This window comes from Fusarium subglutinans (assembly GCF_013396075.1).
Source record: "Fusarium subglutinans strain NRRL 66333 chromosome Unknown NRRL66333_c0000367, whole genome shotgun sequence".
Classification (NCBI taxonomy): Eukaryota; Fungi; Ascomycota; class Sordariomycetes; order Hypocreales; family Nectriaceae; genus Fusarium; species Fusarium subglutinans.
In genome coordinates, this window is record NW_023502430.1 from 1 (window position 1) to 20,109 (window position 20,109).

The window sequence follows — 20,109 nt, forward strand, 5'->3', positions numbered from 1 at the left end:
AATTATTTTTTTCTTTTTTAAAATACTATATAATATTATATAAAAGGGATTATATAATATTAATCTTAATATTATTTTAAAGCTAAAAAATAATATTTTTCTTAAAATAGTAAAAAGGCCTAAAATAGTATTTATTTAATTAGGGTTTTGCCCTTATAATATCATAAATAGGGTTAAAATCATATTATAACCCGTATTTACATTATGCTGGCCCGGGCGCAGTGTTGGGCACCCTACATCGTGTTGTGGGTCATGTTCAAAGACCCCCCCCTCCCGCGTATGAATTGTGGTGTTGGTGTGGGTGTGGGTGCCTCACTAGGTAGGTCATCGCTGCACGAAAAAAATCTGGCACTAACATCCAACTTTTAGGATCTTCAGGCTCCAGAGTCAAGTCCAGAATTAATAGTTCCACGACTCCAGGAGAAATCTCTACCGGAAGATACCACTCCCATCGCAAAGGTCTGAGCTAAGCACAGTTCAACCGCCAAAATGAGTGACGCTCAGGCGAACGAGGCCGAGAAGAACGTGAGTCTTATTCTTATCCTCATCCCGGACCTCGAATGCCCCTCTTCTTTTCTCGGGTCATGCGTTGCCCCGCGATCGAGAAATTAATGTCTAAACCATCGACAAACCCGAAAGACAATGAAGACTGACGGCATCGTTCAATAGATTGAGATCTGGAAGGTAAAGAAGCTGATCAAGCGTCTTGAAGCCGCCAGAGGAAATGGAACCTCAATGATTTCCCTCATTATCCGTAAGCCGTTCTTGTGAGACAAGCCCTCTCAAGACGCGCACTAACTCGTGTGTCCTTTTAGCTCCCAAGGATCAAGTCTCTCGAGCAGCCAAGATGTTGGCTGAAGAATACGTACGGCTTCAAAGTCCTCTCGAAATTCTCCTATGACCACACTAACAACCCCTCAGGGTACCGCCTCCAACATCAAATCTCGAGTCAACAGACAGTCTGTCTTGTCCGCCATTACCTCGACCCAGCAGCGCCTCAAGCTGTACAACAAGGTGCCCCCGAACGGTCTGGTCGTCTACTGTGGCGAAATCTTGACCCAGGAAGGCAAGGAGAGAAAGGTCAACATCGATTTCGAGCCCTTCAAGCCCATCAACACCTCCCTCTACCTGTGCGACAACAAGTTCCACACCGAGGCTCTGGCCGAGCTGCTCGAGTCCGACCAGAAGTTTGGCTTCATCATCATGGATGGTAACGGTGCTCTGTTTGGAACTCTCAGCGGCAACACACGTGAGGTTGTCCACAAGTTCTCTGTCGATCTTCCCAAGAAGCACGGCCGTGGTGGTCAGTCCGCTCTCCGTTTCGCCCGTCTGCGAGAAGAGAAGCGCCACAACTACGTCCGAAAGGTTGCCGAGTTGGCTGTCCAGAACTTCATCACAGCCGACAAGGTCAACGTCGCTGGTCTCATTCTTGCTGGTTCCGCCGATTTCAAGAACGATCTCAACGCCTCCGACATGTTCGATGGCCGTCTTGCGACCAAGGTTATCAAGGTTGTTGATGTTTCTTATGGTGGTGAGAACGGTTTCAACCAGGCTATCGAGCTGTCTTCCGAGACTCTCGGCAACGTCAAGTTCATCCAGGAGAAGAAGCTCATCGGAAAGTATTTTGAGGAGATTAGCCAGGATACTGGCAAGGTTTGCTACGGCATTGAGGACACCCTCAAGGCCCTCGAGCTCGGTGCCGTCGAGACCTTGATTGTCTTCGAGAACCTTGAGATCACCCGCTGGGTTCTCAAAGACAGCAATGGCAGTGAGGTCATCCTTCACACCACCAAGCAACAAGAGCAGACCAACCGCGACAAGTTCCTCGACAAGGAGACTGGCCAAGAGATGGAAATTGTTTCCCAGGAATCGTTCCTGGAATGGATTGCGGAACACTACAAGGACTTTGGTACCACTCTTGAGTTTGTTTCTGACCGATCCACCGAGGGCAACCAGTTCGTCAAGGGATTCGGTGGTATCGGCGGTCTTCTCCGCTACAAGGTCAACTTTGAGCAGCTGGCTGACTTGAGTGACGACGATGAGTACTACGACGGTGAGTTGGCATAATTTCTGGGAAATGAGAGCTCTTGATTCTAATCAGCAAACAGATTGACCAGCGGATCCCCTCGTTGCCAGCGAGGGATCGACTCAAGTTCATCCGTCCATGTACAACCACAGTGCCATGCGCCCCGAGGCGCAGAGGTCGACCGATGCCGCGCCGATGTCAATCACCCAGCACCGCTTGGCGGAGAGTGACAGTCTCGCGCCTCTCCATTCTTCCCGCCAGGCATCGCGACCCAGTCCGCTTCGCACAATGATGACGGCTTGAGTTATGATCGATGGGAATAGAGGTACATCCCAGACCCTCCAATTCTTGCACCTCAGGAAATCAGAATGTCAGGTCTAACGGTTGGTAGGCCCAACCATTAAAATTGAAGGATCGCGGCGGCACGGCGGCTAGGGGATCGATCTTGAGGGTCATCACGGGTAACGCATCATATCGCGACGTTCGGCCTGAAGATTGTTGCTATTTGAGTAGAGTCGGCGTCAGTTGGCTGCAAGGCTTGTCCCTGATTGGGAATATATAGTCATGAGCAGGCATTACACGCCGGATCAACAAAATACTAGTCGTTTGTATGGCCATTGTTGTGAGTTGAAGTGAAACAATTTGATGTACTTCGTATCACCCAACTGAAAACAGAAGGGGAGGATTATCCATAAATCAGGGAAACTCACATAATACTTTATGATTTTATGAAGCAAGGCTTACTAGCTTTGTACTGTATGATATCGTATTGTTATTTAATCACCGCGTATTTGAACGATATTAGCTCTATGCCCCATTCCGGTGTTTCTGGTCGCTGTGGGGGTCCGCGGACCTCTGGGTGCTAGGTACCCAGCATGGGTGTACTACGTCAACAGACTACAAGCTTACATGGGCTGCACCTAGGATCCAATACCTGGAAATGACCTATCAACGAACACATCTTGTCAACATCATTCCATTTCAGCTTTTTACTGTCGTATAATCTTCCCTTTCTCCCATCTCTGCGCTATAGAGGGACCTCAGCTCAGTTTCAACTGAAGCTGTCGTCAGGCGCTTAAACATAAGTATCTTCTCATAATGCCTGAAGACTCCCCTCCACCAGTGGCCAACCAGGCTGGCCGCGCCATCCCCGTCGGCCTCAACGAAGCAGCACTCGATTCTCCGACTTTTCGTGTGACCTCCGCAAACTTTGGCGATCAAGTCGATGCTATAGAAAAATGGCTCAACGGATATGCTCAGTCGACGTCGAAACTACTACACGATATCCTCGCCCTCGAAGAGACGATTAATACTTTCCTCGTCAAGACGATGCCCTCGGCGGCTGATGGCGTTGTCGACAATGACTATACATTTTTGGCTTTGAAGAGGGTGGGTGATGGATGGCGTGAGTATTGGATTCAGATGATAAGCACAATGAAGAAGATGGAAGGTCTAGTCGTCGACCCTATTCGGCAGTTCATCGTTGGTGATCTCAGGAATTTCAAGGAGTGCAGGAGGGCCATGGAGCAGGCGCAGCGAACGTTTGACTCTACGCTCGCTCGATACGTCAGTCAATCAAAGACAAAGGAGCCATCAGCTCTGCGCGAAGATGCCTTTGCTGTTTTCGAGACCCGAAAGGCATACCTCAAGGCCTCGATGGATTACTGCCAGCTTGCACCGCAGCTGCGGTTCAGCATGGATAAGTTGCTTGTCAAAATATGCAGTGAGCGTTGGAGCCAGCTGCGGCGTGCCAAAGAAGCTGCAATCGACACTACGCGCTGGAATCAGGAGATGGAGCGCATTCAGGGGTGGTCGAATGAAATGGGAGCGTCCGAGATGGTCTTTAGGCGAGAGTTGCAGTCTGCCAGGAGAGAGATTGGAGAAAATGCGCTCGTAGGATTCAAGCCATCCCGTGAGCTCGAGGACTACAGCACTTCAACTGTTCCTTTCCTCGGCACTCGTGGCCCCATCACGGTTCGTCTTGAGGAAGGTGCCACAGTTGTCTCTGAAAAGCAAGGATGGCTGTTCCTGCGGGTGCTCTCAGGGAAGCCAGCAAGGCATACGTGGATCAGGAGATGGTACTATTGCCGTGATGGCATCTTTGGCTGGCTGATACCAGGGCCTCTGGGAGTGCTTCAGGGTGATGAGATTGGGGTTCTACTTTGTAATGCAAAGCCGGCTGTGGCCGAAGACAGACGCTTCTGCTTCGAGGTCAAGACCAAGAGCCAGACAATCCTGCTCCAGGCAGAGACTCAGGGCGAGCTGACCGAGTGGTTGGAGGTTTTTGAGGTTACCAAGAAGCGGGCTTTCGAGACCAGCATGAACAGAACTAGTGCTTCTCTTCCCGGGTCCATTGATCCTGCATTCTCCATCACTCCCCCCAGTATTCCCGAGTTCTCTGCCAAGGCCCTCGACGCACAGATCGGCATCTACGATGAATCAAGCCCTAGTATTGACCGAACAAACACACTGCCTGTCCCAGGACCAGACGGTAACCTCAGTACACGACAGAGCTTTGACGTTAACGGCAGCATCTCTCGTCGTACCATCACTGCTTTGGGTCGAGACCTGGCTCGAGAGGAGGGCGAGAGTGGCCGTGAGCATGCTGCCAGGATCATCCAGAAGCTCGACCTACATCGCAAAGCGACCTTTGGCACCCAAGGCGCCGAAGCCGGACAGGGAGGCTCAGCTTCCACGACTGGACTGGCTAGCATGATGGCTACTAGCCACACGCTACCGCCAGGGTTTCCAGGGTCCGTTGGAAGCACAACAAATTTCAGGCAGACGCCTAGTATGCTGCCCTCGGTTGACACACAGGTTGGCACTTTGGCTCCAGCAACCCTGGCCAAGCCACCGTCGATGACCGGACTGAGTCGAATTGCAGTCTTGACAGCAGGAGAACGCCAACCTGTAGGTAACAATAGGAAACTCCCTGCGTCTGTGGTTGCGAACTACTGGGGAACAAGTCTCTGGGGTGCAATGAACGCACCGCCACAACCCGTCCTTCCCAGACTCGACGAGGATGATCCTATTGGTGTTGTCGTTCCTGGAAGCACTGTAGGGCAAGGTGTTCAGCGGAAGGACGGTGGTGAATACTTCCCCCGAAATTATCCCCCAGAGTTGAGAGCGCAACACGCCCAGTTTCGACTCCTTTTCCCAGATGCGCCCTTGGAGGAGAAGCTGGTGCTTGTCTTCCGGGCCGCTTGGACTGGGTCTCCTGAGCGAGGGCCCGGCAAACCAGACATGGCGGGCGATGGCCGTATATACGTTACACCCGACAATATGTACTTCTACGGACAACAAATAGGACTCGTCACGGCCTACAATATCAGTCTCGACATCATTAGTGAAGTAACGGCAGCCCCAGGCAGGGACTGCGACTTCATTTTCCTGCATCTGAACGAAAACGCCAACGAAACAGGATATACCAGGATCACCATCAAAGTCTTCTTGGAGGATCTCGGTCTGCTCCACACTCGTCTCAACCTATTAATCGACGACATCCAGGCTGAGGAGCCTATGGATGTTGAGGCGATCATCACCACCTTGATCAATCTCGAAAAGGAAGAGTATGACCGCCCAAGTCCTAGTGTCGAAAGCTGGGAGGAGGTCTCAGCAAACACGCCCATGGATGACGGTACTTCGATGGGGCGGCCTGTTGCTCGACGTATGGAGTTCAGCCCTCCGCTTCGTCTTTCGAAATCGAGGACTCGACATAATCATAAACTTCACTTGCCAGCTCGCCCTGTCATTTATGAACCAGAGGGCATGAAAGAGATGGCGGCTGAGCGACACTTTGAAATTAGTGCCAAGTCCTGCTTCCACGTTTTGTTCGGTGACAAGAGTTTTGTATTCCCAAAGCTCTACTTTGAACGACGTGCTCAGCAGATTGCTCAAGGACCCTGGGTCCTAGTCGACCAAGGCAGGATGAGGCGTGACTTCCAGTTCAAGGTTGACTACAAAGATGTCCTGGGTCGGTCCAAGACGGCCGATGTTAATGACTACCAGATCATCGATGTCTTCAGCGATCACGTTACATACGTGGTAACCCATGTCAAGACGGCGTGGCATCTGCCTCACTCAAGCTGGTTCAAGGTTGTGACCAAGATTGTCATAACGCATGTGGCCAAGTCCAAGTGCAAACTAGCCATCTACACAAAAACGGATTGGTCGAAAAACCCGGCGCTCTCCAAGAACCTGATTGACCGCCAAGCCATTCACGATGCTGCAAGTGACGCTGAAGAGTTGGCTGAGGTTGCTACGGATCAAGTTCGGAAGCTTGGAACTCGCAGCCGAACAAACAGAGCAATCCAGGTGTACGGCCAGATTGGGCAACAGACAGAGGTGGTGGTCTTCTCGCCTGCTGCGACAGACTCAGCAAAGAAGCAGGCCATCAAGCCTCGAACCCTGACGACGATGGTGTTTGAGACAATTCGTTCACTGGGAGAGAGTGCAGTATCGTCACTCATCATGTGGGCTATTGCTGTGCTGCGCAACTTGTTCAACTTGATTACAGCTCAGTGGATCATCCTTGTACTTCTCGCTTTCAGCACACTTACAAATCTCATACTAACGTCGACCGAGACTTCGACGTGGTGGAGAGAGCGAAGAGCAGCAGGATTCATGCAAAACATCGGAATTCGACCCAATTCGATGATGAGTAGGGCCATATACTTTGCGGATCTGGATACAGCATCCGGAATTAATCAAGGGTTGTTCTTCCCCGAAAACAGCACATGCTTCTCGACGTTCAAGGACCTACTGGATACGACAGACATGGACGGGCCCTGGGAGGATGCCGGTGCTAGTTTGGCTACACCCACTAGTCGTGCCACAGCACGTCGACTTCGACGGACTCGACAACGGCTAGGATCGTACCGGCATGACTTGCTAGTAGCCATGAGGGTTGTCAACAGCATTGAGCGAGAGATGCTACAGTCAGAATGGGAGAATTGGTTGGTAGATGAAAAGTTCCTCTGTGATGAACTGGATACTATGTTGCAGCAGCAGGGCGACGCAAAGCGGCCGAGAAAAGGGGCAGAAGCTGGCAAGGGGCCACAGAAGGCCATGGGACCTATGCCAGCTAAGAGACGGCAGGCCCTCGAGCAGTGGCGGGATACCTACTGCGGGAGCTGTAAGCAGGACTACCAGGTTGCGATGAAGGATCGGAAGTTGTCGATTGTGTAATACGATAGAAAGAGCACAGTTTTATATTGGGCAAGGCACCCTAAGGAAGTTTTACTTTGTAACTGTACATATAATGTGTAAGCAAGCACTCGAGAGGTGAATAGAACTCTCGGGCTCCCTCGCCCTCGCCTGGCGAATTTCATATGTCAGCATACGTACCTAGTCGGAGTGGACTCTTTCACAAATGCCGAGAAGCGGTGCTCTATATGGGCAGTAGCTAGACTAATCGGGAGTAGGATATTCTGGAATTGATTATGCATAATTCTACGGATACGTTAGTCGTCTTTGTGTATATACGGATGGGGAACCAAGGAAGGATGCAGCGGGTCTGTTTGCAGTGCCTTGTCCAACATTGATTATCTATGAAATAGGTAGCCACCTTTCGAAAAGTCTAAGAGATTGAGATTGCCTTGGTACTTTGTATATTCATGCGCTGCCTTAGGACCTATAGTTAAGGTAATTATTTGGCTGGGAACTTGATACGATGCTCCCAATGGTGCGAAGGAGGATGGATTGTCGCGAATGACTAAGCTGCGGGCCTGCCTTAGTTACCTTAGGCTTGGCCACTGAAGTTTAGTTACCTACCTTACCTATAGGTAGGCTATATACGGAGTAGTGGATGTAAGTCTGTAAGGTGGGCTAGGTAGTGACGTCAATCGCGGGAATGACGGCAGTTGATCATGGCCCGTAGCGGCCGAGATGATACAAAAGGTTCTTGGTATGATTCCGACTGCTATTTCTAACGTTGGTTGGTCGTCGGTCTTCTTGGCTTTATCTCATCTTGTTCTACTTCTGACGTCTTCATTTTTTATTGAAACATTAAGTTAGCGACTCTTTTGGACTTTCCTTGTTTTATCTCAAAAGCGGGCACGAGACTATCTTAGTAGGTAGTTAGATACACTACTACCTTACCTAACCTTGGGTACTCCCACGAGATCTCACACTTACACTATTCACTAACTCGAGTCCAACCCATCCGCCGTTCATCTCCATAAGTACCTTTAGCTATCCACTCAGCCAGCAGCTATGGGGGGCAATCACCACGAACCTCTGGAGGCTATGGGCCCTGTTGAGTGGGAACAGGTGCCCCAAGACGACGACCTCGAAGAGTTCCTAGCCGATGTTCTTTCCGAGACGCAGACCGTGGTCGAATCTGTTCCAGTGCCTGCCAAGAAGGACGCTTCAAGCTCTGCAGGACGAGCTCGATCCAAGACGGAGTCGGCGGCTTCAGCTCCCGATATCAAACGTGCTCTGACCCTGCGACAGAAAGCTGAAGCCATCGGCCAGGCACAAGATCTGCAGAAGGAGTGGAAGGAGATCAAAGTCAGCGCGAAAGAGAACCCTCTCGGGATCAGCGTCTATAAGCTGAGCGCCAAAGATGGACGCGGCGCATGGTTCGCTCGCCGGAGCGTACACGAAGGGCTGTCCTTTGACGACTGGAAGAAGGGCCTTTCTGTCGAGTTTTCGGAGACAATGAAGGTCCAAGGTGCTCCTGGAAGTGGCAATATCCGTGGTATCGGCGCCGACAAGCGAGTGGAGGACAAGCAGATTGGTAATCATGGCCAACTGCAAGGTACGCCGACCGAATCATGCCATCACTACCAAAACATCTTTTAGCTGACAGCCAATAGTCTTTCAACTTTCTGCCCAGTTCCCTGGCCCGACCGCCCCGCGAGACTTTGTGACTCTTCTCCTGACTTCCGAGACCTCCGTGAAACCCGCCCAAGGATCCCGGCCCCTCCGACAGTACATGATAGTCTCAAAACCTTGCGAGCACCCCGAGTGTCCTCCCCGCCAGGGCATTATCCGTGGCTACTACGAATCAGTCGAAGTAATCCGTGAAGTCCCAGTCGACAAATTTGCCTCTAAGAGATCCCTGTCATCGGCCGATCTCCTGGATCGAGACGAGGGGAGGGTAGCAAGCCCCAAACCTGGCAGCGAGGGCCACGGTTCAATGCCACTCGATGAACCAGCCACGGCTGTGGAATGGCTCATGGTGACTCGTAGTGACCCTGGCGGCAGCGTCCCGCGCTTTCTTATCGAGAAGGGAACACCACCAGGCATCGTGGGTGACGCTGGCAAGTTCCTTAAGTGGGTGACGTCGAAGGCTATGCATGGATTTGCTGAGCCGGAAGAGACTGGCGAAGCAAATAATACTAGTGACGTCGCTGAAGCGTCTATCACGAACGATGCAAAGTCCACGGCTGCACCGGAACCTACTGCTAATCTTGAAAGCACCAAGGCTGAGACTGTCATGTCTACAAATCAAGACGACCCTTTCCCGGGCAGCAATGGACTGTATGGTGTCATAGCTGGTGCCATAGGGGCTGCCAGTTCCTATATTCCTACAAGCCTGCTCAAGACCTGGGGAACTGGTTCTGATTTTGTGTCCACTGATGGGAGTGTATCCGACGCTCACGCGATTGCTGAGGAGCAACATGCTGACGATAGCGACACCTCCTCCATCCGAAGCTTTGCGTCAGCCCTTGAGAAGAGTGTAACTGCCGAGAACAAATCTCCCGATAGTCTTGTTGAGTCCCAATCGGAGACTTCCCGCTCCAACCTGCAGCAATCACAGCAGTCACTAGCCGATAAGGAACTCAGGAAGCTCGAACAAAAGAAGAAGAAGCTTGATGAGAAGATGGCTCGTCTTGAGGAGCGGCGACAGAGCAAGCTTCTTGGGGACAAGGAGAAGGACGCTGCTACAGTGGCCAAGTTGCGTGAGAAGCATGAAAAGGAGGTGGCTAAGCAGGAGGAGAAGTATCGCCGCGAGGTGCGCAAGCTCGAGGAGAAACGTGAGCGGGACCAGCGCAAGGCTGAAGAGCGACGTCGCAAAGCAGCCGAGCAGGAAGAGAAGAACAACCTCTCACTTGAACTTGAGCGCGTTCGTGCAGAGCGAGATGTTGCTCGTCGTCAGATCGAGCTACTCGAAGGGCAGGTTGGCGAGTTGCAGGCACAGAATACCATGCTTGTCCGCAAGCTTGGTAAGAATGGACTGCTGGACAGTCCAGGCTCTCCATCACCGTCCATTAAGAGCATTCAGAGAGCCCAGACAGATGTTTGAGATATTATGTTGGAAAGCATTGACTCAAGTCAGGAGAGGAAAGGGGGTGGGGGGGTTTCTCATACAAACTACCATTATTCACATACAGCACACGTGTTACGGCCGTTGTTCTACTGCAAGGCGTCAGGGGAGCTCTTTTTTCAATAAATCATTACTTTTCTCTTTGCTCTTTGTTCTGTTTACAGAGTTATATCTCTGTTTGTGGTGGTTCCTAGAAAGACTGTAACAAAAGACCGGACATATGTCCCAGGCCGTCTTGCACAACACTGCCTGACTTGTTGAGCCTCTCGCAAAGTCCAGAATCAGGCTGTTTTCTTGCTATCGCTGCAGAAGCACGAACAACCCTTGATAAGATGGCGAACACCTCAGGCTTTGACGCATAGCCAAGAGGCCCGTCTTCTTGGCTCGTGAGATCCTCCATTGCTCCTAACCCGGCACTGGTCCATGTCGTAAGCGAGTCGAGAGAGGGGTCATTAGACTCCCATGCCAGAGTCTCATACAGAGCAATCCAGCGCTGTGTCTCTCTGACCTCGTCCACGAACAAATTCTGCTCCTCAATGACAAAAAGTGAATCGTCAAACTTCATTGCCTCGTGCAGCTGGTCCTGAACAGAGAGCACGTTGTTTTCAGGGGTTGGGTACCGAGAATCACCCATGGTGCGACGCACAACGACCTGGCGGAACGTTGGGCTACCAGCGTAGTGCTGGGCTAGCCACAAGAGAAGACGATTTGCCGCTTCAATAGGTACAAGAGCTTTACCTAAAATGCTCTGGACTGCTGCGGATCCCACGTCTCGAATATCGTCGTCGTCATCGTTTAGGGAGTCATAAAGAGCGAGGATAGCTGCAAGGTGTTCTTCTTGAGCCCATGGCTTGCCCACCTCAATGACGGAAAAGAATGAGCAGAGTGATTCGACTGTAGCGAGACGAGTATCAAAATCCTGTAAAAAGGTTTAGTGGTCAAAGATCGTATATCGCTGGCTTCCCCTTCACTCACCTTATCATCCAGACCGGCATCGGCCATCATATGTCCCCAGTTCTTGATTCCCTCTGGGGTGACAACCTGTGCTCTACTGAGGATGGAGATGATACAGCCACTGATTCTGATTACCGCGTTGGCGAGGGTAGGGTTGATAGAACTCAGTGGCAGGCTGCCCCAAATCTCTAGAAGCAGATCCGGCGAAACGAGGCTGATATTTCCACTCTTTAGAACCTGGTCCAGGATCTCTGTGAGGTTCTGCAGAGCAACAACCCTAGGCTCAACGGGTCCAATTTTGACACAAACATCACGGTACAGGTTGCAGAACTTGCCCACGTCTTGATCTGAGAGGCGAGAAATGTCCCAAAGCTTAGGAACTGTCTCAAGCCCAGTCACTATCGTGTTGACGCCCATGGTCGTGCTCAGGAACAATGTGTTAAGATTTTCGACGGAGCCACTACCTTCAGCGATGGAGTGGACTTCGTGGATCACCCTCTGTGCCCTGAGAAGAGCTCCCTCTCGGTTGTTGGAGGTAGGGAATTCGAGTTGGATAGGATCAGTTGACCCAGACCTGGGGAGGGCTCGTACAAGATTTGTGACCTCAAGATACGCGGCAGGAATTTCAGGTGAGTCCAAGGCCTTGATTTCACGCCAGTACTCAATGAGAAAACCGGAGAGCTTGGGTATGTCGTCTGTATAGTACGTGTTAGCGGATTTTCTAATTTGTCGAAGATACAGTCTTTCTCACGGTGTAACTGCTCGGGCATAACCTCGCTCAGGCGATCAACAATATACTTTAGTGCCAATAGAACGCCATGGACATGATTCTGAATATTCCCGATTTGAGATCGAACAGACTCAGCGGCAATACTGGTGATAGTATCGAGCCATTGGGCGTGTAGGAGACACGAGCATAGAGTTCGGGCTGCAATCTCTCGGACGTGCCACACCGGGCTGGCCAGATACCTTGCTATATGTACCTGGAGCTCTTCACGAAGTACCTCAGGGGGGCCGGCTCTTCGAATGATGTCAAGGGCCGGGAAGACTGACTCGGCCGCAGCTGAACTGGCAGCAATGGACGCCATCATCTGGTGGCCTGACTTCAGAAGGTGGAGGAGAGTCCCTGGAAGGGAAATGTATCGGTGGTAGGCGATCCGGTTGGCTCTACCGTCCCATCCTGCTTCCATGAGTGCCTTGCTCTGATGGGATCCAAAGAGACAGTCTATCAGACTTCGAAGTAGGATCAAGCCGCAGTTACGGATGGCCCATAGTTCAGACTTAAGGCCATTGGCTGCCAGCTCGAGACACTGCGGTAAGAATTTCTCAGACTTGTTGCCCATGGCTGTCAAGTAGGAGCTCTTGAAGATCTCCTTCAGGCAATTATACGCATGGACCTGGGGAAGATTCGAACCGTCGGTCTCAGTGACGCGGGCTTCTTGGCTGGCGATCTCCATGAGCTTGTTCATGACTTGTTCGAATGAAGGATTAGACGCATTGGCGGATAAGACGCCTGTCATCATTGCAGGGATGCCGGCAGATCGTCGAGTGGTCGATACCTGAGCGTTGATGGCTTCTAACGTGCCCTACTTTTGGTCAGTTGCCAAACCTTCTATTCCATATCTTGTAGAGTATACGTTTTGAATAAATGCAGTGACTCAGCAGGTAGATAGTAAGACTTACCGCATACCACTGCTCAAGAAGAGCAGTACCACCCTCGGCGCCAGCTTTAGCTTGGTCCAGGTGCTTGACAAGTTGGCAGCATGTAGAGAAAGTAAGGGCGACAGTCGTAAAGGCGCCGCGGTGTCTTAGGGTAGCTAGTTGGGTAAATGATAAGCTCCCTATTCTCTCATAAGCTTGCTTTGAGGGACAGATTCTGCCTTGGCGGGAGTGTTGCTTGATAGAGAGGATAATGATGCGCATAAGATTGCTACTGGTTTTTTAGTTGCAGCAATACCCGAAGTCATTGATTGACTTACCTGGCTTCATGTACAGATCGGAAGCTATAGCTCAACACATCTTTGGTGTCGAGTCCATCAACCTCTTCTAGCTCTTGGGGCAAATGGCCTTCAGGCGAGTCATCACAGAGAATATCGCGGACTGCTGCCCAGACTCTTTCGCAGCAAGTGACCAGAGTGTCTTGCAGAGCCTGTACGGACTGTAACTCGCCTTCAGAAAACTGAAGCTCTGAAACCACCTGCCACATGTAACACAGGGAAGCAAAATCACCGTGCAGCGGCGCATCCAGAACCGCTCTGCCGAGATCCTTCTCAGCGACTACTAGCCTCGCTTCCAGGCCTCCTATCAGCTTTGAAAGTAGTGCGACTCGATGTTGCTCGTTTTCAGAGAACCTATACAGTAGCTGGGATACTCTGGCGACACCATCTGAATGATCGGCTCGAGCAGTCTTGCGAGCAAGGTCTTCAGCTCGCCCCAGAAGTTCTGTGAGCTCTTCAGTGGGATTTGGTTTGCCTTGTCGGGCCAGCAGGTAGAAGTTCCTGTACCTTCTATCCGAGAAAATCCATCTGAGTACCGCACCGGCATGGCTTCGGATGTCGTCAAATGGATCCATGATCAGATCAGACAAAGCTCGGAGCCATGAGCTGCCAAACTGATCAAAGAATAGTGTCTGGTCATCTGCGGTCTCCCACGTCTTGGGTTTTTCTCCTTCCATTCGAAGAATAAAAGTGACGGCCTTGAGAGAAGCACTATGTCGCTGATAAGAAGCAGTGGGTGTTAACTCACTACACAAGAAGCCAATGTACCAAAATAGGAACTTCTCGTGATACTCCAAGCAGTGCACCAGCCGACCTTCGGGGAGAGATATAAGGTTGGTCCGATAAAGGATATGTTGCTCCTGGGCCTGGCCTGGCTGTTCCTTTTGCTTACGAGCGGCGGCCCTCGGGATGCTCTTCTTGAGCACGAAGATGGCACCCCTGACCCTTCTGAACATGTCTCGAACCTTCCCAGCTACTTCATTTCTGAACTTGGCATCAGAATCGGCAAAGTATGTGGCGAGATGCTTGCGGAGTAGGTCAAGGGCTGTGGATGAATATGGCCTTGTTGTTGATGGGGAGCTCATGAGCAGTGAAAGTGCAAGAGAGCGAACTTCGTGAGATGGATGGGCCAAGACACTCTCCAGGACCTTCTCGTCGAGCACAATCGATGAGTCGCTATCGGCAGATTTATCGTCACCCAGTGCTGTTGCAGATTAGCAGGCGCTGGGATATGTTCATTTGGCACCTTACCTGGCTCTTCTACTAAGCCAACCTTCTTGCCGATCTCTAACGCTGCCAGCTGCAGCAGGGCCGGGAGATTGATATCTATCTCATGGCCTGCAGAGACGGCCTCGTGTTCATTCATTCTCTTCAAGAAACCCAGGGCCTCAGACTTGTCCGCCTTGAACAGAGGGAGGAAAATATAGTTTTTGACTGATTCTAGAATGGAAGGCTCCTCGTTTATGGCCTCAAGCAGCCATATGTGCCAAGTCTCAATGCTCAACTGTCCTGAAGTGCCTCGTCGGTCATGGCTTCTAAGACCACGGTACAAGCAGACAATAAACCTTCCAGCAGTAGGGCAGACAAAGTGAAGCGTCATCCAGTGGAACAATTCAGAAAGGAAAGACTTCCAGACATCCAAGTGGTTTGTTGAAGTGCCCTTTTGTTGAAGAGTGACATAGCTGGACCGTATCTCATCCAGGGTGATGATGTCCTTGGCAAGGAGATGGTCCAATGCCTTTATGGCAGATTTGGCCAGCGGTTTTGATGATTTCCCAGTCACAATCGAGACAAGATTGTCCAAGATGGCAGACTTGGTCTCTTGGCCATCTTCCTCATCCGGATTTCTCCTGATGAGCTGAGGGAGCAGGTCGAGAACCAGTTTCATTGACCGGTGGTTGTCTGACTCGTTCCATTCAACATAAAAATTGAAGAGTTTTATTGTAACATCCCTAGAATAGGCCCAGAGTTTCAGACTCTGTGACTGCGATTTTGACGACTGCTCAACGAAACCGCAGAGCTTCACGCATGAGTTGCCTGAAGCGCCTTTTGGCTGAGAAGCACTTTCGAGGAGTCTTGTGAATATCGATTGGGCCCAACTACAGACAAAGGTTTTTTAGGATATATACACGAGACCGACATCGGAGGAATTGCGCACCTTGACTGTTCTTCACTTGGCTGTTCCTCGACCCATTTGGAGATGTGATTTGAGTTGGCGATTAAGTCGTCAACCCGTTGAGCCGTGTCTTTCATCTTGATGGGATTTGAAGAGTGTGGATACGACCAAATATGATTTCGATGTCGTATTCCAGACAAAGACAATCGAGTTACCAAGTAAACTGACCTGCACTTAACTTTGGCCCATAAATGAATTTACCACGCCTTGAAGCCGTCGTCAAAAGCTTGATCTCTTCGAAGTGCCATAGGTAGGTACTTACTAAGTACTTGGGTGCACTTCCATGAGATATCACGTGAGAGATCCCGTGAGGAATTTTGCCCTGGCAGGAACCCCACTTTGTGTGGGGACGCACTTTCCAATTTTGCCAAAAAATTCAACTGCGCTCAGAATTTCTGATTTCCTAACCCAACTCGCCCTGACCACCATTAGATTATACAGCCATCTATTGGGAGACTGTCAAGATGTCGAAGATCACAGTCGGTACGTTATATCCTGGAGGAGACTGAGCTCACACGAGGAGTCACTCAGGACAATAATAATACTAAGACAGCGCAAGAATGCTAACGGTGATGCAGCTAATGTCCGGACGCAAGTCGGAGAGCTCTTGGAGTACTCCAACGAGACCAAGAAGCGAAACTTCCTTGAGACCGTTGAGCTTCAGATCGGCCTGAAGAACTATGACCCTCAGCGTGACAAGCGTTTCTCCGGCACCATCCGCCTGCCCTCCATCCCCCGGCCCAACATGTCCATCTGGTACGGCCGAACAATCGACAGAAGCAAGAGAATTGGAGGCTAACAAATTGACAGCATTCTCGGTGACCAGCACGATATCGATCGTGCCAAGCACGGTGGTGTTGACGCCATGTCCGCTGATGACTTGAAGAAGCTCAACAAGAACAAGAAGCTCATCAAGAAGCTTGCCCGCAAGTACGACGCCTTCGTCGCCTCCGAGGCCCTCATCAAGCAGATCCCCCGTCTCCTGGGTCCTGGTCTCTCCAAGGCCGGCAAATTCCCCACTCCCGTCTCTCACGCCGACGACCTGACTGGCCGCATCAACGAGGTCAAGTCCACCATCAAGTTCCAGCTCAAGAAGGTTCTCTGCATGGGTGTCGCCGTCGGCAATGTCGAGATGACCCAGGAGCAGCTCGTCGCCAACATCATGCTGGCCATCAACTACCTCGTCTCTCTCCTCAAGAAGGGCTGGCAGAACGTTGGAAGCCTTACCATTAAGGCTTCCATGTCTCCCCCCAAGCGCCTGTACTAAGCGTGTTTCTTTAGCCTCTGCCTGAGATGGCTCCGGCAATCATGTTCACTGAAATGTGGACTGCAGCTTAGACTATGAGGGCAGGAAAAATAAACACAATAAGCCAAATCTGCTTTCCAACCGTGATTGTCAACTGAGCCCATCCAAAGCCTAGATAAACATGTACAATGGAGATAGATGATGGAGAGTACCGATTTAGACTCCAAGTTAACCCTACCATCGTCCGCATCGCCAAGCTCAAAGTTTTGCAGGGCAACACCATGAATGCCAGGATGATGAATGTCACCGGTTGCAAATTTACGGCACTACAGGCCCTATAGGACTATCAATGACGTGACTGGCTTTCTTCAAGTCAACTCAATTTCCAGTGCATTAGTTGCGGGGAGATGTGAGCAGGGTTTCTTCCAAGCGAAGCTAATTAATTGGTGAGGCGAAGAACCAGCCTTTCGAGTGAAGAAATATGATTATGGATACAATACCACAGATGGAATCATGGAAACCGAACTTTTGGTGAGCTTGTTCCACAAGGTCGAGGAAATTGGATCGTTATTAATGATTTATATTTTATACGCGACAAAGAAAATTCGACAAAGCAGTCATGCCCCCTTTGTGTCTAATTTGGGCAGCTCTTTGTGACTCTCCAGGCGATGATGCCCCGTCGCCCAACAACCCTGGCCAGGGTGTCCCAAACGCCGTCGTCGCCAAAATCCAGATCGTCCAAGTTCAAGTGTTTCCTGTAACGCCATACCTCTCTAAATCGTAGCCCCTCCAAGCCCTTGTTAGACAGGTAGGGGTCTAACCATGTAGCTGATGCCGGGGCGATCAGATATGTGCCGTTCTTCTCCTTCAGATACTCCTGGTTTCGCCTGTCGGCGGGAGTGTCGCATGTGGCGAGTCCGTAGAGTTGCTCAAGTAGCACCTCACCTTTGAGACCCATAACGTCTCGCGTGGTCAAGAACTCATTCTTGCCATTCAGAAGCCAGATTGGCGGTGTATATGTCTTCCACCAGATAGCTTGGGTGGCATCTGGTTGCTGACTCAGGAAGACCTGTCCCGGCACCACACCTCCCTGATGGTAGATGCCCATCAACGAGCCGAGGACGAGGTTAAACCCGATCCAAACTGCCGTAAAGACGTAGAGTATTGTTTGGTTTCGGGGCATGCGGATTGACGAGAGAAATAGTGGTACCGTTGGGAGCAAGAATCTCGCCTCCTGATGTTGAAACGCCGATAGTACCACCAAACCGGACACTGCCGACCATAGTCGGATGGATATTTTGGGTCTGATTATCAAAAGAGCTGCAGCTGGGCCCAGCAGCAACGGCAAATTTCCCACCAAATGCTGGTACCAAGGATGAAGGCCATGCTGCGCCAGGTTCTCGGTTGCTGAGTTGTACTTGAAGTTGTTAAGGGGTGTGATTACAGGTTTATGGATCAGGTCGGCCCATGTAATGGGACTTGGCAGGTAAAACGCGGTGTCCAGACCGATGGCAATGACAGTTGTCAGTGCCGCAGCTAACGTCAGGGATACGAGAGACGTAGGCCTGTGGATGTGTTAGCTTGTTCATGCATTTCCGCGCCAAGCGCAAATAGGGTGACTCACCTCTTCCAGAACACAGGGAGCAGTCGAAGTCCAGGAACAACAAGAAATGCTGGAAACGTGATTCGATTGAATACACCGAATACTCCAACTATTCCAAGCACTGTGGCAGACAAAACACATGACCGCTGCTGTGTGTCGAATTTGAAGTCAGCTGATAGTCTTATCAGTGGTGATGGTGTGCAAGCAACGAACCCGTGGATCAGCGACTCGCTGGATCAGAACAAGGCTCCACGCAACAACGAGTGTCTCTACCGAGTTGGAGAACGTGTGCGTCTGATAGGTCCAGGTCACGTAGGACGAGGCAACAAGGAGAACGGCAACACGACGATGCTTCGGTGACGGGATCAACTCATGCAACGCCCAATCTTCAAGAACAAAGCTAATGACAAACATGAGAACGCGCAGAGTCCAGAAAACCGCAATGGGTGGGATCTCTCCGTCTTTGCCGTTACCGATCCATAGCCACCGCAGGAGAAGCATAGGAAGACCGTAGACGGGCCATAGTGGGAAAACACTACGGATAGGATTCTCGCTTGTAAATTCCCAAGTGTGTCGAACAGGATAACTAAAGATTTGGCCTGGCGCGAATTAGCAGCTGGACTCGCAGTGGCAGTCTGCGTGAACACAGAGGACATCGAAATGCATCATCTGGAAATGCAGGCATTTCAACAGGAGGGCATCTGGGAGCTGGCGTAGAGAGAAACATACCAGCTATGACCTCGGGTCCTTGGAAGTTCTCGTCCGGATGTAAATAACTGGGAGATAGCGCAAACCACAGCCTTATTAGGACGAGCGTGAGATATGTTCGTCGCCACATAGTTGATCTTAGCAGCTGTGAATTGGGAGAGCAATCATGAGCTTAGTTTCGAGGGGAAAAGGCATCGAGTATTCGCATAAACAAAGGCTGAATGTGAGCGCTTCGACTCGATGCGCTCCGCCGCAATCGCAAAGTGGGGGAAGTAGAGAAAAGTGTCAAAATTTCGCCCGTCGCAGGAAATTCGAGCTGAACAGATTGGATTCGGATCGTTATGCGGCGGCTGATATGTACGTTATGCTGTTGGAAGAGCTTCGAGTCGTGGAGGTGGAAAGGGAAGATGCAAGATTTATGATGGTCTATTGTTAGATCGACGAATATGCGAGACAATCCCCCAAGTCAGAAAATTATTTATAGGAAGAGAAGGGGACAATGAACCGAAACAAGAATGAAAGAGGAAATGCGAGACTGATGTATGTATGAGTAGGTGGTGCATGTGTAGGTGAAGGTGAAGCAAGCCCGTATGGAGATCAGGTTCCGTTTGAGTGACTGACACTTGCGGATACTGTCTACCCCCCACCAGAGACAGTCAGCTCCATGCCCGGGATATGGGTTTCTTCGCCCACTGAATGAGTTCAACAAAAGGGCATGGATGGATTGAAGGGGGCCACTCCATGGATCAAGGATTAACAACCAAACCTCATCACAGAAGCTCGACTCGACTCGTCTCGAGAACGCAAGCTAGGTACATAATTAACGGACAGGGCCTAGTGGATGACCCAAGGGGAAACATTTCAAGCCCAGGGGAAGCGCCAGTTTACAACGTGGCCAGTGGGAGACAACGCCGTGATCCGGGATTGGCGGCACTAGTAGCTGGATCCCAAGGCTAGGGGAAGGGACTGACGATGATGAGGTCCACTGCGTCCGCTAGAAGCTTTTTTCTTTTAGGGGCTTGGGCTCCCTAGCTCCCTACCTAGACTGACAAGAACTGACGGGTCAAGACAGGGGGAGACGATTTCTGGGAGCACGGGAGGTTTGACAGACAGCCCAGCCCAACCGG

The 20,109-nt window shown here is 50.8% G+C and overlaps 6 protein-coding genes across 6 annotated transcripts; 4 read left to right on the forward strand and 2 right to left on the reverse strand.

The window, feature by feature from the left end:
• Nucleotides 1-489: 489 nt before the first annotated feature.
• FSUBG_13627 (eukaryotic peptide chain release factor subunit 1) lies at nucleotides 490-2,329 on the forward strand (the record flags this gene model as incomplete). The annotated part of the gene is made up of 5 exons (XM_036678538.1): nucleotides 490-525; nucleotides 670-754; nucleotides 816-865; nucleotides 922-2,053; nucleotides 2,118-2,329. 5 exons carry the CDS (start codon nucleotides 490-492, stop codon nucleotides 2,327-2,329), a joined length of 1,515 nt encoding a protein of 504 aa, XP_036530902.1.
• Nucleotides 2,330-3,124: 795 nt separating this feature from the next.
• FSUBG_13628 (PH domain protein) lies at nucleotides 3,125-7,213 on the forward strand (the record flags this gene model as incomplete). Its single annotated transcript, XM_036678539.1, has 1 exon — nucleotides 3,125-7,213. One exon carries the CDS (start codon nucleotides 3,125-3,127, stop codon nucleotides 7,211-7,213), a length of 4,089 nt encoding a protein of 1,362 aa, XP_036530903.1.
• A 1,026-nt stretch (nucleotides 7,214-8,239) lies between these two features.
• FSUBG_13629 (uncharacterized protein) lies at nucleotides 8,240-10,277 on the forward strand (the record flags this gene model as incomplete). Its single annotated transcript, XM_036678540.1, has 2 exons — nucleotides 8,240-8,786; nucleotides 8,845-10,277. 2 exons carry the CDS (start codon nucleotides 8,240-8,242, stop codon nucleotides 10,275-10,277), a joined length of 1,980 nt encoding a protein of 659 aa, XP_036530904.1.
• Nucleotides 10,278-10,488: 211 nt separating this feature from the next.
• Nucleotides 10,489-15,502, reverse strand: FSUBG_13630 (uncharacterized protein; the record flags this gene model as incomplete). Its single annotated transcript, XM_036678542.1, has 7 exons — nucleotides 10,489-11,217; nucleotides 11,274-11,947; nucleotides 12,004-12,838; nucleotides 12,936-13,182; nucleotides 13,232-14,453; nucleotides 14,501-15,348; nucleotides 15,408-15,502. The coding sequence occupies 7 exons, from the start codon at nucleotides 15,500-15,502 to the stop codon at nucleotides 10,489-10,491; spliced, it is 4,650 nt and encodes a 1,549-aa protein (XP_036530905.1).
• A 387-nt stretch (nucleotides 15,503-15,889) lies between these two features.
• FSUBG_13631 (60S ribosomal protein L10a) lies at nucleotides 15,890-16,692 on the forward strand (the record flags this gene model as incomplete). Its single annotated transcript, XM_036678543.1, has 3 exons — nucleotides 15,890-15,908; nucleotides 16,004-16,181; nucleotides 16,236-16,692. 3 exons carry the CDS (start codon nucleotides 15,890-15,892, stop codon nucleotides 16,690-16,692), a joined length of 654 nt encoding a protein of 217 aa, XP_036530906.1.
• Nucleotides 16,693-17,305: 613 nt separating this feature from the next.
• Nucleotides 17,306-19,112, reverse strand: FSUBG_13632 (GPI mannosyltransferase 4; the record flags this gene model as incomplete). Its single annotated transcript, XM_036678544.1, has 4 exons — nucleotides 17,306-18,236; nucleotides 18,296-18,423; nucleotides 18,488-18,873; nucleotides 19,004-19,112. 4 exons carry the CDS (start codon nucleotides 19,110-19,112, stop codon nucleotides 17,306-17,308), a joined length of 1,554 nt encoding a protein of 517 aa, XP_036530907.1.
• Nucleotides 19,113-20,109: the final 997 nt, after the last annotated feature.